The 15,223-nt window shown below is 41.0% G+C and overlaps 1 protein-coding gene across 7 annotated transcripts in view; it reads left to right on the plus strand.

Moving 5' to 3' along the window:
- Positions 1 to 15,223, plus strand: part of LOC140848937 (solute carrier family 22 member 15-like) — an 88,497-nt gene that overhangs the window by 47,658 nt on the left and 25,616 nt on the right. For all 7 annotated transcript variants that reach the window (XR_012130268.1, XM_073234383.1, XM_073234379.1 and 4 more), the window contains 3 exons: positions 43 to 258; positions 6,111 to 6,251; positions 8,160 to 8,245. Coding sequence is in view for 6 of the 7 variants with exons in the window: in XM_073234383.1 (XP_073090484.1) it covers positions 43 to 258; positions 6,111 to 6,251; positions 8,160 to 8,245 (443 nt within the window). In the remaining variant the exon portion in view is untranslated. The remainder of the gene's footprint in view (positions 1 to 42; positions 259 to 6,110; positions 6,252 to 8,159; positions 8,246 to 15,223) is intronic.

Genomic DNA, 15,223 nt, shown 5'->3' on the forward strand with positions numbered 1-15,223 from the left:
ACGCCTATATGAATATACAGCCTTCAATGACATCTCTTTCAGATTCGTTCCTGAATCACCTCGTTGGTTATACTCCCAGGGTCGGCTGAGTGAGGCTGAAGCAGCTCTGCACCTCATTGCTAAGAGGAACCGCAGGCTCAAGTGTACGTTCTCGCTAACACATCCAGCCAACAGGAATTGTAAGGAGAGGGGAAGTTGCCTGGACCTGTTCCGTTCCCGGATCCTTCTGGGGCACACCCTGACCCTGATGTGCATCTGGTAATTATATCTAAGGGGATTTTGTTGGTCTTCAGCTCAGGTTGCCAGAGGTCTATTGACAGCTATGTTCCTTCTTCAGGGTTACAGAAAATGTTACATCTTTTGTCAGCATGTGGTGGTTTTCACAGGAACAAGGCACTTCCCCCTTGGCGCCTGGGGCTGTGTTCCCCTCTGCTTTCCCAGTACTCTTCCTTCCAGGGAGGGAATGGTGGTGCCTGACAGCAAGTAAGTAGTAGTAGACATCAGGAACACATCTTTGCTCAGGAGGCATTTAATGTAAATAGAAATCCCCCGTCTCCCCCCACAAAAAAACAAGCAAGCATGCCAGAAACAGACGTTTCTAAATAGGACTTTAGAAATACCTAGCTTTGTTTTTGGCACCAAGCAGTTGGAGAGCACATTCTAACTGCACTTTGCATGGTGTTCCCACTCGCTCACTGACGGGGGTAGGCTAGGTAATGTCCTGTGTGCAGATGGGATCCCACAGTGTGAACTGATGGACTCAAAGCCAGTATGCAAATCAGTGAATGAACCGATTAGCACTCTCTGAACCTGATTTTTTAGTTGGGTTTATCATAATCTCCCTCCCAGAATGCTCCCAGTATTAGTGTAAATTACATTGAATGGTTCAAGATTTTTTTTTTACCTGATTTTAAAATATTTTATTACATAATCTTTTCATGGCACCATCAGGAGTAACAGAAAACGTTATTCTCAATTCCTGACCACATCCTGAAAAATATACACTTGTATTTATATATTTATATCAATACTCCACCCCATCCCATAATCCCACCACCTATTGTAGGTCTTTTGCTTAAAGCAAGAAACTATTCTCTCAGGTAAGAAAATATATATGGAAGCTAAATGAAGTAATGATTATTAGATTGAGAAGGGACAGCTTGATCATGGGGGCCAGGAGGAAGGGAAGTCCAGGCTAGGCAGGGTGCATCACTGGGGTCCAGGAGAGGAGGAGGACAGTGTATAAAAAGGCAGCATCAGGTAGGTGGACTCTGGTGTCCTTGGTCCATTAGGAGATGGCTTTTGCCTTAGGAAGGAAGGCTTCCCAGTACTTTGCCAGCTGCTGCTGTGAATACAGGAGTGTCTCAAGGTACTTGATCACGTGATTTTTGAAGTCCTTGGATTTCTCTTTCTCAAATTGTATGACTTCTTTTCGGACCACAGTTGAAATCCTTTTGAAGTCCCTTTGATACTGAATCACCTGAGACTCGCACCCTACAATCTCATCCTTAGCCTGCTGCAGCGTGTCAGGCTTGCTGGCCCACAGCAGGCAAGCCTCAGCCTCCCGCTTCTTCTGCAGTGTGGCTTGAGCGTCCTGCCAGCACTGCCATGTCTTCATGTGCTCGTCGAAGGCAGCGCAGACTATGGCCAAGTGGAGAATGTAGTCACTCAGGAGCTCGGCAAGGAGGAAGAAGTCACTGGTGGCCTGTTCCTGGTGGAGCTGCTCAATATTTTCTTCCACCTCAGCCAGTTGGGAGAGTGCCTGTGACGGCGCTGTGCTGTCCTCGGAGCTCCCAGGCATGGCTAGATGCTTTGCAGACTAGGCTGCTGTGTTCAGCATTAGCTCTTTCCTATGGTTGACTAGAGTGAAGAGTGAAGTTGCGAAAAGGGGAGAAATGCATGGGTAATACTTATGATTTGTGAAGTACACATGTGTTTTAAATCTACATTCTGTTAGGATGCCAATGTTGTCTGGTCCAGTATTGGGTGTGAACATCGTATTTATTGGCTTAAAGGACTGTTGTGCTATGGTTTGTACATATTTGCCATGAAGGCTGAGTGGAAACCTACATTTTCATGTGGGGATAAAGAAGAGTAAGTTTACATGAAAGTGGTCTTATATGTAAAGCTGAAAAGAACCACAGATTCAGAACAGGAAGCTCTGAGGTCATTTTTCTACATCATGATTGTCTTTTCCTACTCAGACAAGCACTGGCTGCCACCTGGATGGTCAGGGACCAGGTCATACCAACCACTACCTTCCCCACTGAGCCAGCACAGTGCTGGACTGTCACGGATACAGAATAAATGGTGAACCAGGGACACGAGCTTGGTGGCATGGAGATCAAGGGAACCTTTAAATGCCTAACCTGGCAACCGCACAGGAGGTACTAATTTGGGCCCTACCTGTTGCAAAAACCACACAGAGCCCCACAGAGCTGTGCTTTCTCCTGCCCTGTGGGCAGCTAGCCACAGCCTCTGCCTGGAAGGGTGTGCCCACTTCTTGGCGATTACTTCTTCTTATCCAGTTTGTATTTTTTCGAGGAATATTAATTTGTGATTTCTGGCCTTCAGGGGACAAAAAATATACAAACAAATAAACTAGACTTAGAGCCAGGGAGGATGTCCCTGTTTATTTTATATCTTACACAGCCAAAAGAGCTCTTCTCAAATAAACTTCTTCCCCCTGGGCTTAGAATGTTAAAATAATGATAATAGAGACAATATCACTCCACATACTACTGTTCTTTTTGAAGATGCTATAAAATTCTAAAATCTTTTGGGGAATCTGTTATTGAAGAAAGTCTTAACTGGAGAGTAAAATTATTCCTTTGTGTTCAACCTCTGTTCCTTTGGTTATTTCCCACGATAGTACCTCTTTAAATATTTCTTTGATACCCTAAATATACTGTTAAATATTATACAAGCATTAAAGAAAATTTTTATGGCCTATCAAAAGGATTTTAATAGCTTCAATTATGCATCCGAATAACCATCTCTGCCATTAAGGAAACTTGAAAGCAGAGCCCCCGCCTTGGGCCCATAGGCCTTCTTTGCCCATGCTCTCCCCATTCTCTGTCACCACCAGCTGATGACTAAACTCTCTAGCATCCTTAACTGGCGTTGTTTATTTGTGCTGGACTTGCTACCATCACAGCTTGGTTTAAATATGTTTGTGTGTGTTTCCTTGGCTGGAATTACTTAACTGGAATTTCTGTTTTCAATGCAGAGAAGACACACGTGACACATACAACACATTAGGAATAGCGTCGTGTAGGAGGAGGGTGAGAAATCAAAACCTCCATAGCCCATGAGGTCTTTGAAATAAAAGAGTTTATGGAGCCTTTGCAGATGCAGGCCAGATAAGGACTAAGTCCTGAGGCAGGAGGTTTCTGCTTCACCAGTAGCAAGGCCAGTAGTTAGCAGAAACAACTTGTTCACCAGACTCAAGAAACGGCACATTTTGAATGGTCTCCAGGAAATAAAGTTTTTAAAATTTACACTGGCTACAGATAAGAAAGGTGGGCTAACACGAAGTAGGGAAAGTCCTGGGATAGGTGGTGAGTCCACATAGAAGGCTTGTGGGTTGGTTGATAAAGGTCAGGTACCATTCACTCACAAGGGGAATGCCGTGGTCCTGGGGGCCTCCTAGATGATTGCTGAAATGATTTCATCCAGGAACATGGAGTTTCTGGTTAGCTATGGGCCTGTGGCTGTTGACTGATGACCTTCCCTTGCCTCTCTCTCTTATACTCTGGTCCTATGTCTCTTAATTTAGGGCATTTCAGAATTTTTCCTTATCAAGGATCTCTACTACAGATAGAAAGGATTTTTAAAATATTTTAGTAAAGTACCTGGCTTTAAATTTGTTTAGCCAGCTGCTTACAGGCAGGTGAGTGTCACTTTGCATCCGTACATGTGTTGCCCAGCTACGACTCTGCTCATCACCCTGAGTGTAAGAGTGACAGCTCTGTGCAGTAAGAAGTCATGGGAAGTGGCTGCTGCCCTGGCTCAGCGGCCAGAAAGGTCTGACCCTCTAAGCAGTGCAGCTCCAGGCATCTCCCTTCCTTGCTTCCCATCTCTCTCCTGGTTTACTGTAGCCCATTCTTAATAGCCTAGGGCACTTGGTCTACAGCCCTAGGCTTACGAGGCTGTTTTGGCAGAGTTGGAAAGGAAGCTTTCCCTTTCCTGTTTGATCTCATCACAGCCTCAGCTCATTGGACTTTTCCTAAGGAAAACGAAAGAGAAGCAATTGGGAACTTCCCCAAATAAACACTTGTCAAAGTGAATTGCAAAAACAGAAAAACTGATGAACTTCCAAAACTCAAGTGTTTTACTGTTTGTATAGAAATTCCTGGTTTACAAAATGTTATATTCTAGTAAAGTCTAGTTTTAGGGTTTCATTTCTGTTTGTTCTCTTATGTTTTCTTTTTAATAATGTGGTCAAGTAGACACAGAAGTTCCTGTTACTCCCTTTACTCTGGTTTGAGGAAGCCACAGCTTGAAACTTCAGGGTGGCACTGATTTTGGCTAAGCTCCTGGGCTCCATAGTTCCTGGGCTACAGGAGGTAGGCTCAGGGCCCAGCATGATGCCTGTCCCCCAGGAGGCGCTCCCTAAGTGTTCCTGCAATGACATGCAGAAATAAAGTAGTGGCTTTTTAAAGGTTTCTCCCCCAGCTTATCCTCCTAGAAGATTCTGCCTCTGCCACACACCTTGTTTTCTCTTTCCTGTTCTGGGTATTTGCAGCATATGCTTCCACTGAATGCTGGGTGGGGTTGAGAACCTGGTCTGGGAATTGGGGTACCAGTCATTTCTGGCCTGCTGGTGACCCACTGATGGTCCAGTCACTTCTCAGTGCATGTTCTCAACACCATCCTCTGTTGGCTTTCTGCATAGAAGTTCTTTTCTGGAGCCATTTTGATAATATTATAATAATTGGCTAAGGCAAGTGTTCCATAAATTGTTGAATTGAAAAAAGTAAGAGTAGAGTCATTGTCTTCTATTAGATGTAGGAATGCTTAATGAAAACACAAACAGAACCTTCCTACACTGCTGGTGGGAATGTAAATTAGTTCAACCATGTGGAAAGCAAGATGGAGGTTCCTCAAAAAACTACAAATAGAAATACCATTTGACCTGGAAATTCCACTCCTAGGAATTTACCCAAAGAAAACAGTTCTCAGATTCAAGAAGACATATGCACCCCTATGTTTATCGCAGCACTATTTACAATAGCCAAGAAATGGAAGCAACCTATGTGTCCATCAGTAGATGAATGGATAAAGAAGAGGTAGTACGTATACACAATGGGATACTATTCAACCATAAGAAAGAAACAAATCGTACCATTTGCAACAACGTGGAAGGAGCTAGAGGGTATTATGCTCAGTGAAATAAGTCAGGCAGAGAAAGACAAATACTAAATGAATTCCCTCATTTGTGGAGTATAATAACAACGATGCAAAACTGAAGTAACAAAACAGCAGCAGACTCACAAACTCCGAGAAGGGACTAACAGTTACCAAAGGGAAGGGGTGTGGGAGGGTAGGTGGGAGGGAAGGAGAAGGGGATTGAGGAGTGTTATGAATAGTACACATGGTGTGGGGGGGATCATGAGGAAGATAGTGTAACATGGAGAAGACAAGTAATAACTCTGTGGCATCTTACTACACTGATGAACAGTGACTGCAATGGGGTATGGAAGGGGACTTGATAATAAGGGTGAATATAGTAACCACATTGTTTTTCATGTGAAACCTTCATAAGAGCGTATATCAATGATACCTTAATAAAAAATAATAAAATATCCATAAATAAATAAATAAATATTTGGGAGAATTAGAAAAGCACAATGTCTTTCCTCTTTTAGGAGCAGGCTACTCATTGGCTCTTCAGAACATCTAAATGTAGCTCCAATCATTTCCAAGGTCCCTTTAATTTTTGTTTTTTCCTAATATAAAAATTTAGATTAGGGTAGGAAGGTTAGTGGAAGAGTCAAGCTTATTGCTTGAGACAGATGATATTATATTGAACCAATATTTGAAACTTCTCTGGCAACTTCTTAAGTGCTTTTTCTGTTGTCCTTCTTGTCTTTTTCCCCCATTTTCAGGTTTGTGTGCAGCTTGGTATATTATGGCCTAACTCTGAGTGCAGGTGATCTAGGTGGAAATATTTATGCCAATCTGGCCCTGTCTGGCCTCATAGAGATTCCATCCTACCCTATATGCATCTACTTGATCAACCAAAGATGGTGAGTATAGATTAGTGTGAAGTGCACTGTATACACACACACACTCTTCTATACATCAATACCAAAATATTATTGTCTTTGCCCATATGCAGTATCTGCTAATTAGTCCATGATGATTAGAATTCTTCTCAGAACAAACAACAATAAGAATTCATTTTTTAGTGTATTATTGTTTGGGTTCCATGTGTACAGGTTTTCATGTAGGTTTTTGGTGCAGTGTTGAAAGGCGTAACCACCTGAACATTTTTGAGAGTGTGTGTATAATTTGTTGATCCTAACAGATAAGATTGTTGGCTGTATGTAGAGAGAACTCCATCAGCCTAACCGCTATCACTGAGAAGTTCTTACACAAGACAGGGAACTGGAGGAACCAGAAAGACTTTTTTTACCACCCAAGACTGACTTGACTTCGCTGAGCTGAAGCACGTATCCTGCTTTTGTTGCTCATTGTCAGTGGGCAGTTTTAAAATACGTTTTAAAAGTTGTTTCATAGAGCACCCTTTCCTCAGGTTTCTCCAGTTGCTTCTGTTGTGGAACCCATTGCAATGGCAGCTAAACATCCCATTCTGTGTGACCCAGGGATCCGCTGGATTGTGTCATTTCTCATTATCCAATACTCATCATTTTAATCAAAAACAGCATTCCTTTACCATTGCACTTGGTGCCGTTTGATGGATATTGAGCTCAGAGCATTTTTGAAAGGCAGGTTTGAACTGTGTTCAGTGGAAGCTTCTTCTCTGGGGGATGGTCCCAGTTGCCTGCTGACCCCCTGTTTATGACTGAGTCGCTCTCACCATGGTCCCACAGTTGAGTCAGGCAGCATACTCAGAAATCTGTTCCCCAGGTCCCCAGTGTGCCAGACACGTCTCCTTTGTGCTGTTATAGCCTCCTGTGCACGCCTCTGATGACCACTTCACGTGTTACAAAGATGCTGTCCGTGGAAGGCTCCTGTGTGTGTGTGCATCCCTAGTGCCTGCCTCGCATGGGGCTGTCATTTGAAAGGCAGTCAGTACTGACTTAAATGAAGCACAGGAACCTGGCCACTCAAGTCCCTTCCTGTCTCCTAGCCACTACCAGTCAGAGTGAGGATTAAAGTCTCAGGCACAGGGAAGGAACATCACTCTTAGATCAAGCAAACCTGAATTCAAATCAGCCTGAAGTCAGCCACCTGTTAGTTTTATAACTTTGACAAGTTACTAAGCCTCCATGTATTTATCCTTGAACTAGGAATTATAAAATTCCTCTGGCAAAATTGTTATAAAAATTAAAAGTAATACTGAAGTTCTTACAAGAGGACATAGCAAATTGTGGGCCCTTAGAAAAGGGAGGCTAATTAGTGTTAATATCTTTCTTCCAAATCTAGAGCTCTTATTTGAAATTATTTCCCCCAATAAAAGTGTGCAGTAAATTTCAGTTAATTCTGATATATTAACAAGAATTTTTTTCTGTTTGTATTTTAAAGAGAACTATTTTTACAATGTTTAAAACTAACTGCTAAAAGGCTCAAGCAATCAGAAAATGAACTGAACTGCAAGATTCCTTTCTTCTTGTTTTAGCTTCATTCTGTAGAAGATGGAAAATGTAACAGTACATGCCTTATAGGTTTATTTTTAGAATTAAGTAAGATAATAGATAGGAAACATTTAAAACAGTGCCTGGAGCATAGTAAATACAGAAATATGTTCTTTTCCTGTGCCCATCATTTAATCCTTCTATCCAGCAAATTTGCCTTTGTTTTATGGTTGTTATGTATATTATGTCCTGGTCAGTCACATTTGACACCCACCCCTTAAGAAAAGAGAACATAATGAAACTGCGGACGTTTGAAAAGGAAAGTTGGGGTGGAGGGAAGAAGCAGATGAATTTATTAGTCTCAAGAGAAATGTGCAATTTCTTTCTATTATTTAGGTTTGGTAGAAAGCGGACATTAGCAGCATTTCTGTGCCTGGGAGGACTGGCTTGTCTTATTGTAATGTTTCTTCCAGAAAAGAAAGGTATGCCTTTCAAATTTCTACATAAGGGGTTTGAACAGCACTTTTATTACAGTGAATCTCAGTATAGTAGGGAGATTTCCATATGCCATGCTGTATTTCTGTGATTGCATATTATTTAGCAATTGTGCAGGATATAATGGGCCAGATTCTTTCCATTGCGTAAACTGTTCTCTGGGTGAATAATGTACTTAGAGGTGCACTATTAATTCTTTCAGGCGATTAAGCTACCATCTGGGATGTCTGGCCTCAAGTACTGGTGATGTTAGAATTGTTTGTTTGACGAGGAGGAGAACCATTGAGTTCTGTACAAAAAGAAACTGTCCAAAGCCCCAAATGGCACTCCTCACTCCAGCCAGTCACAAGATTGCAGACCAGAGTCACTGGTTCTCTGAGACAGCTTTGGCAGCCCTCAGTGTGTCCATCAGTGCTCCCAGGGTGCCTCACAGGAACATAGCAACAGTAAGAAAAACACTCACTGTTGGTGACAGTTGCTGTTTTCTCAGTCATACATAAAGGGTGAATAAACCATACTTAGGAAACTTTGGTGTTTTTATATATTTGTAGCTTTGTTACACCAACACGTCTTTAAGAAAGATCCCTTGGGCATCCTATCTAACCTGATTTTTGCCCCTCTGTGGAAGCTCTGTTCATAGTGCTGGTTCTCAACCTTTTCGTTGTTGCTCCAGCACACCTGAGGCATGTGAGCTTCAGTATCAAGAACTGTGGTTTAGGTACTGATTTTCAACAGTGAGGAGAGGGTTGTGACAAACTCTCTGTTGCTGGGTCATATGATACAACCAGAGGCCTGTCTGAGGGCTTTGGGATTTTTATAGGGCTCCATAATGAGGTGTACTTCAGGTGGGAATCATTGTGAGATGGTTTAACAGAAAGTTTTGAAAAACACAAGAAATGCAGCTGAAGAATCCATTCCTTTCAGAGCATATCATGTATTAAATGCTTCTTTGGTAATTGCTTCTCCTTGAGGTTCAGTTGCTGGAGACTCCCGGCCACATGTTCTACTTCTAGAACCTTCCAGTACAGCTGCTCTGCTGTTGATTGCTGCCTGAAAGTCTTTGCCTTGAATGGAGAGTGTAGTTTGTTCACTAATTTGGATTTTACCCAGTATTTAGAAATAGCCTTATAGTGATTTTCTTGGAATCATGGAAACTAGAAATTCAGTAAGTTTATTTCTTATTTTTCAAGCAAATTATTGACTCTGGTTAGAGACAGAACAGGAGAAATTCCTCCCAACTACTGTCCTGCTGTGGGCTTGTAGAACTAAGTGCCCAGGGCTGTTTGTTTGGGACGAGACAGTAACCAGCTGCATGTCATCAGCAGGTTTTGTTTTTCATAGACAATGTGGAAATACAAGTGTTTTCTTCCTATATTAGCCCAGTGTTCTAATTGTCACCTCATAGAGAAAAGCTTTCCATCATTACTATAAGCACCTATAACCTATCTCATCTCTGCAAGCCAAACCTATAGATATCTTCCTCCCTTGCACAGATCTGTGCACCCCAGTAACCTACATCCTAGGACTCTGTCCATGGCCCTTGCTACAAAAACCCAAAGTGAAAGCGTATTTATCTCCCATCCAACCAGTCTTCACTCTCTGCTCACTTCCAGTTAGTTTGAAGAGAGCATCTCAAACCCATTGTCCATTGTGCCCCTTGGCGGATACTGAGCATAGCAGGGTGTCTTAGAAACTCCAGGAATGCGCCTCAGGAACATGATGCCTCTATCATTCTTTGAAAAGTGGACATCTACTCTATTTTTAGAGATTCCCGGGGAATGAAAATTGCTTCTGTTTTTAATAACCATTATAATGTTAGAATGATCCTCTTCTACTACAGCTGAGCCCATTTCCTTTCATTTTATTCATTGCTAGAGATATAGAACAGATGGTCACCCTTTTTTCCTTTTGCATAATCCTTTCTATACTTGCAGGGAGTCATCTATTCCTGAATCTCCTCTTGTTTGAGCTAAAAAAAACCTGTACTTTACACTTTCTTTAATCTTTTCATATTTACTCTTCAAAATATTTGATGACTTTCTTTTAAATTTCAGTTATTTCAAAGTTCTGAGCTTTAAGCTACATGCAGTGAAAATTCTGATAAATATATATTAAGAAAGAGACGTAGTTGTTTGAAAAATTCTTTTAGTATCTTGTGTGAGCTTGGAGACCACTCATTTTCTCACTGACTTTTTTTTTTTTTAAGTATTGTTAATATACAATCTTATGTTGGTTTCAAATGTACACCACAGTGGTTCAGGAGTCCCTATGATCAATTTATATTGTGATTGCAAATTACTGTGCTCTTTTATCCCCCTCCCTCCCACTCCCCAACCCCTCCCCCTGAGTAGCCATTAGTCCCTTCTCAGTATCTACGAGTATACTGCTATTTAGTTCCATTTTGCTTTGTTTTTATATTCCACAAATAAGTGAAATCATATGGTATTTGTCTTTCTCCATCTGGCTTATTTCACTGAGCATAATACCCTCTAGCTCCATCCATGTTGTTGCAAATAGCAGAATTTGTTTTCTTCTTATGGCTGAATAATATTCCATTGTGTATATGTACCACCTCTTCTTTGTCCATTCATCTACTCACGGACACTTAGGTTGCTTCCCTGTCTTGGCTATTGCAAATCGTGTGGCAATAAACATAGGAGTGCATATATCTTTTCATGTCAGGGATTTTCTTATCTTTGGGTAAATTCCCAGGAGTGGAATTCCTGGGTCAAATGGTATTTCTATTTTTAGTTTTTTGAGGAACCTCCATACTACTTTCCACAGAGGTTGCACCAGTTTACATTCTTATGAACAGTGTGGGAGGGTTCCTTCTCACTGCTTTTTATGCTTATTTTTCCTATTTCCCATCAGACATACATTCCTCCTCTCCTTTCTGTCAATTTAGGTGTCCCACTGCCTACCAAATATTTTTAGCATCTCTATATGATGTGGTTCTCTGTGACTGAGGCACAGACATAGAGATACACCTCTAGAAGAGACAGCCAGAAAATAGGTTGTTTGACATTCCTCAGCCTGTGATACAGAATTATCAGACAAAAGGGTCCTGCCCAGTGCATATTTGCACCTGCTTGGCCTCCAAGTACATGTTCTTCTCTGGGGCTAATGTTACTAGGTGGCCACTACAGGTTATCATACATTTTACCTGATCGCTACCCTTGCTTGAAGGAACCTGATTAAGCTTATAATAACTGGTTACCATTTACTAAATATTGCCAGTGTGCTGGGTTCTCTTCAGATATAGGAGGTAGTACATATTATCCCCATTTTATGAGGAAACTAAAATTTAGATAGGTCCAGAAACTTTCCAGTGATACACAGCAGTAGGCAGCCCACCCAGAATTCAGATTTCATGTCTTTCTGACTCTGAAGCCTGGGCTCTTTGAGGAATGTCGTTTTGTACTCTGGGAGTTTTACAACCACAGTATTCATTGTACATGGTGAAGCTGTTGTCCTGGAGGATTAATCCTGCCTGGGCCAATTCTTAACTCTTCAGTGGGCAGACCTGATGAGAACTGGCCACAGTCCAAGAACCTGGGCTGTCAGAGTGGCCCTGGGTGGTAGGAAGGCTTCTGGCAACTGTGGTCCTGGCAGGGAATCTGAATACTAGGAAGTCACAGAATGTGACTAGATAAATAAGTTTCCCAGTTGAAGGGAGTCTCCTCAGAGTCACCTCAAGTGGAATATTTATATCTCACGTCTTTCCTCAACCTTGTTTTGCCCATTCATTTATTTGACTTCCCTAATGCTTGCTATATGCAGGCTACTATTTGTAAACAAGATCTAGTTTTTGGCTTCAAAAAGCCTACAGTCTAGTGAGGAAAATGAGTGATAGAGGGTATGTATGAGAATTGACAACCAAATGCTATGGGAACTTTTAACTTCAAGCCATGATGGAGACCAGCTACTTAAATGCTTTAAACAACTATGAAAACAGAAAAAATATAAGAAAATTGATTTTCAGACATTGGACAACAGGCTGCACCGGGCAGACAGTGATCCCTGAGAGAAAGGCAATGTCGTGTGCCCATGAGTGTCATAGCTCGGGTCTCCAAGCCATAGTGCAGGGAGGAGGAGCCCAGCAAATCCTGGTGCTCTTGCTGACTGAAAAGACAGATACTGAAGCTTGAGGAGGCCAAGATGGCTAGAATTTGTTGGGTGAAATACCAGGGAGGAGTAAGATACATAAGGAAGAACTCCAGGATCTGCACAAGGGGTCTCTAAGCCCTTAGCTACTTACTACTCTGTGCTTGCATTTGAGGAAACTGCTGAGGCCAGGAAGAGGACCTCCAGAAAGGAGCAGGTGGAACAGTTCTTGGAACCTAAGGCCATACCTGGTTTGTGTTCTTTTCAGCCAGGTGTGGAGCACTGGGTAGAGACCCTCCTGGATGAAAGTGGCCCTGCACTAAAGTCTGTTCTATGTGCCCTAAAAGTACTTTAAAAAAATCAAAAGGTTCAAGTGTTTCCAAGTAACTAACTACATCTCAGAGTAATGAATGATAATATTTAAAGTAATACAGTAAAATCCAGCACCTAACTGTATAGCATTTATAATTGACAGCATCTAGTCAAATATTGCTAGCTTGCAAATAAGCAGGAAAATGCCCCCCTCACCCAGGAGACATCACAATGGAAACAAAACCAAAAATGACATAGATGATGCAATGAGGAGACAAGACTGTTAAAACGCTGTTACAAACATACCACATATGTTTAAGAAGGTAGAGGAAAGCATGATCACAATGAGCAGAGAATTTGAAAAGACACAAAAAAGGCACACATGTAACATCTAGAGATCAAGCATACATTACTTGAAAAAAAATGCAGTGGATGAAATTAACTATAGATGAAAAGATCAGTGAAAAAGACCTAACAAAATAAACTACCCAGAATGAAATGGAAAAAAAATAATTGAATAAAAAGTTAGCAAAGCATCAGTGAGTTGTAGGACAATACCAAGCCTAACATGCATATGTAACTACAGTCTAAGAAGGAAGAAGTAAAGAAAAATGTATTTGCAGAAATGGGTCAGATACATTCCAAATTTGATGAAAACTGTAAACAAATAATGAGAAGGTCATTTCTTCAAGAACACATATCAGTTCTGATTGTGTGTGCATGTAACAATGCGTTCAAAATTCATGAGGCAAAAATGGATAGAATTGAAAGGATAAATAGACGAATATTTCAATTATCCCTTTCTTAGTGATTAATAGAAAAAGTAGACAGAAAAGAATTCAGGATTTGGAGACTTGAACAGCCAGCATGACCTAATTGACATTTTTCAAACACTGTACCCAATATAGCAGAATACGCATTCCACCTGAAGTACACACAGAACATTGACTAAGAGAGAACACATTCTGGGCCATAATACAAGTTTCAATAAATTTAAAAGGATTGAAATATTATAAAAATTAGTTTTATGACCAGAATGGAATTCAACTAGAAATCAATAACTGAAAGTTATTAAGGAAATCCTCAAATATCTGGATTTTTTTTTGAGAGGGAATCTCTCATATTTATTGATCAAATGGTTGTTAACAACAATAAAATTCTGTATAGGGGACTCAATGCACAATCATTAATCAACCCCAAGCCTAGTTCTCAACAGTCTCCAATCTTCTGAAGCATAACGAACAAGTTCTTACATGGTGAACAAATTCTTACATAGTGAGTAAGTTCTTACATGGTGAACAGTACAAGGGCAGTCATCACAGAAACTTTCGGTTTTGATCATGCATTATGAACTAGAAACAATCAGGTCAAATATGAATGTTCGTTTGATTTTTATACTTGATTTTATGTGAATCCCACATTTCTCCCTTATTATTATTGTTATTATTATTATCTTTAATAAAATGCTGAAGTGGTAGGTACATGCAAGATAAAGGTAGAAAACATAGTTTAGTGCTGTAAGAGGGCAAATGGAGATATCAGGTGTGTGCCTATAGACTACGTATTAATCCAAGCTAGACAAGGGCAACAAAACATCCACGGATGCAGAAGATTTCTCTCAAAACAGGGAGGGGTGGGGTTCTAAGCCTCACCTCTGTTGATCCCCAATTTCTCACCTGATGGCCCCCCTGAGACTGTGCCTGTCTTAGGTTGTTCCTCCCTTGAGGAATCTTACCCGTCTCTGGCTAACCAGTCATCTTCCGGGGCCGTACAGGGAAATATAAAGTTGGTAAGTGAGAGAGAGAAGTAATATTGTTTGAAAAGGTGAGCTTTTTACTTCTTTGCAGATTTATGCCCTGTGGCTTTTATGCCCAGTATTTGTCTTGACGTATCTTTACCACTTGGAAGAATTATGATACTCGGTAATTTTGTTATGAGGCATGAAGTCTACTTAAGGGTTGTAATTAGGAAGGATGAAGAAAAGCTATAGAAGTAGCAGACGGAAGAAAACATGGGAAGATTGATTATTTCTTTGACATATCTTCCTGTAGAGAAACATGAGCATGTATAGGTTTTAAACTACTAATTAAATTGCGTACACACATTAACATAATAGGAATACAGCTACATAACCAAAGCAGACCTACAATTACCAGCCATCTCCAGTGAAACCAAGAAAACCAGTTAGGCACCCTAGGCATTTGTGAAAACTTATCAGTGATATGATGGATATTGTCTAACTGAATTTGAATAGTTTGAGAAAAATCAGACAAATTAAAACAACACGTTCCTGGGAACTGTTCACATCCCATAATGTTCTTTTAACAGTGGATAGTCTGTAATCGCAAGATTTTGGAGCGCTGCAACTTGCACTGCTCCTGATTCTTGGTTGAGTTCCGACAGTATAGATCCAGTCAAATTTGTTGTTTTACTGTATGCACAGGCCAGCTTAGATATCTCCTTCTTCATTCCAATGGCAAGTCCAGGAACTGGTGGGATGAATGCAGCTACAACTGCAACAACGCCACGATCTTTGTTGAACTTTTTTG

Source organism: Manis javanica, chromosome 4 (assembly GCF_040802235.1).
Source record: "Manis javanica isolate MJ-LG chromosome 4, MJ_LKY, whole genome shotgun sequence".
NCBI lineage: Eukaryota > Metazoa > Chordata > Mammalia > Pholidota > Manidae > Manis > Manis javanica.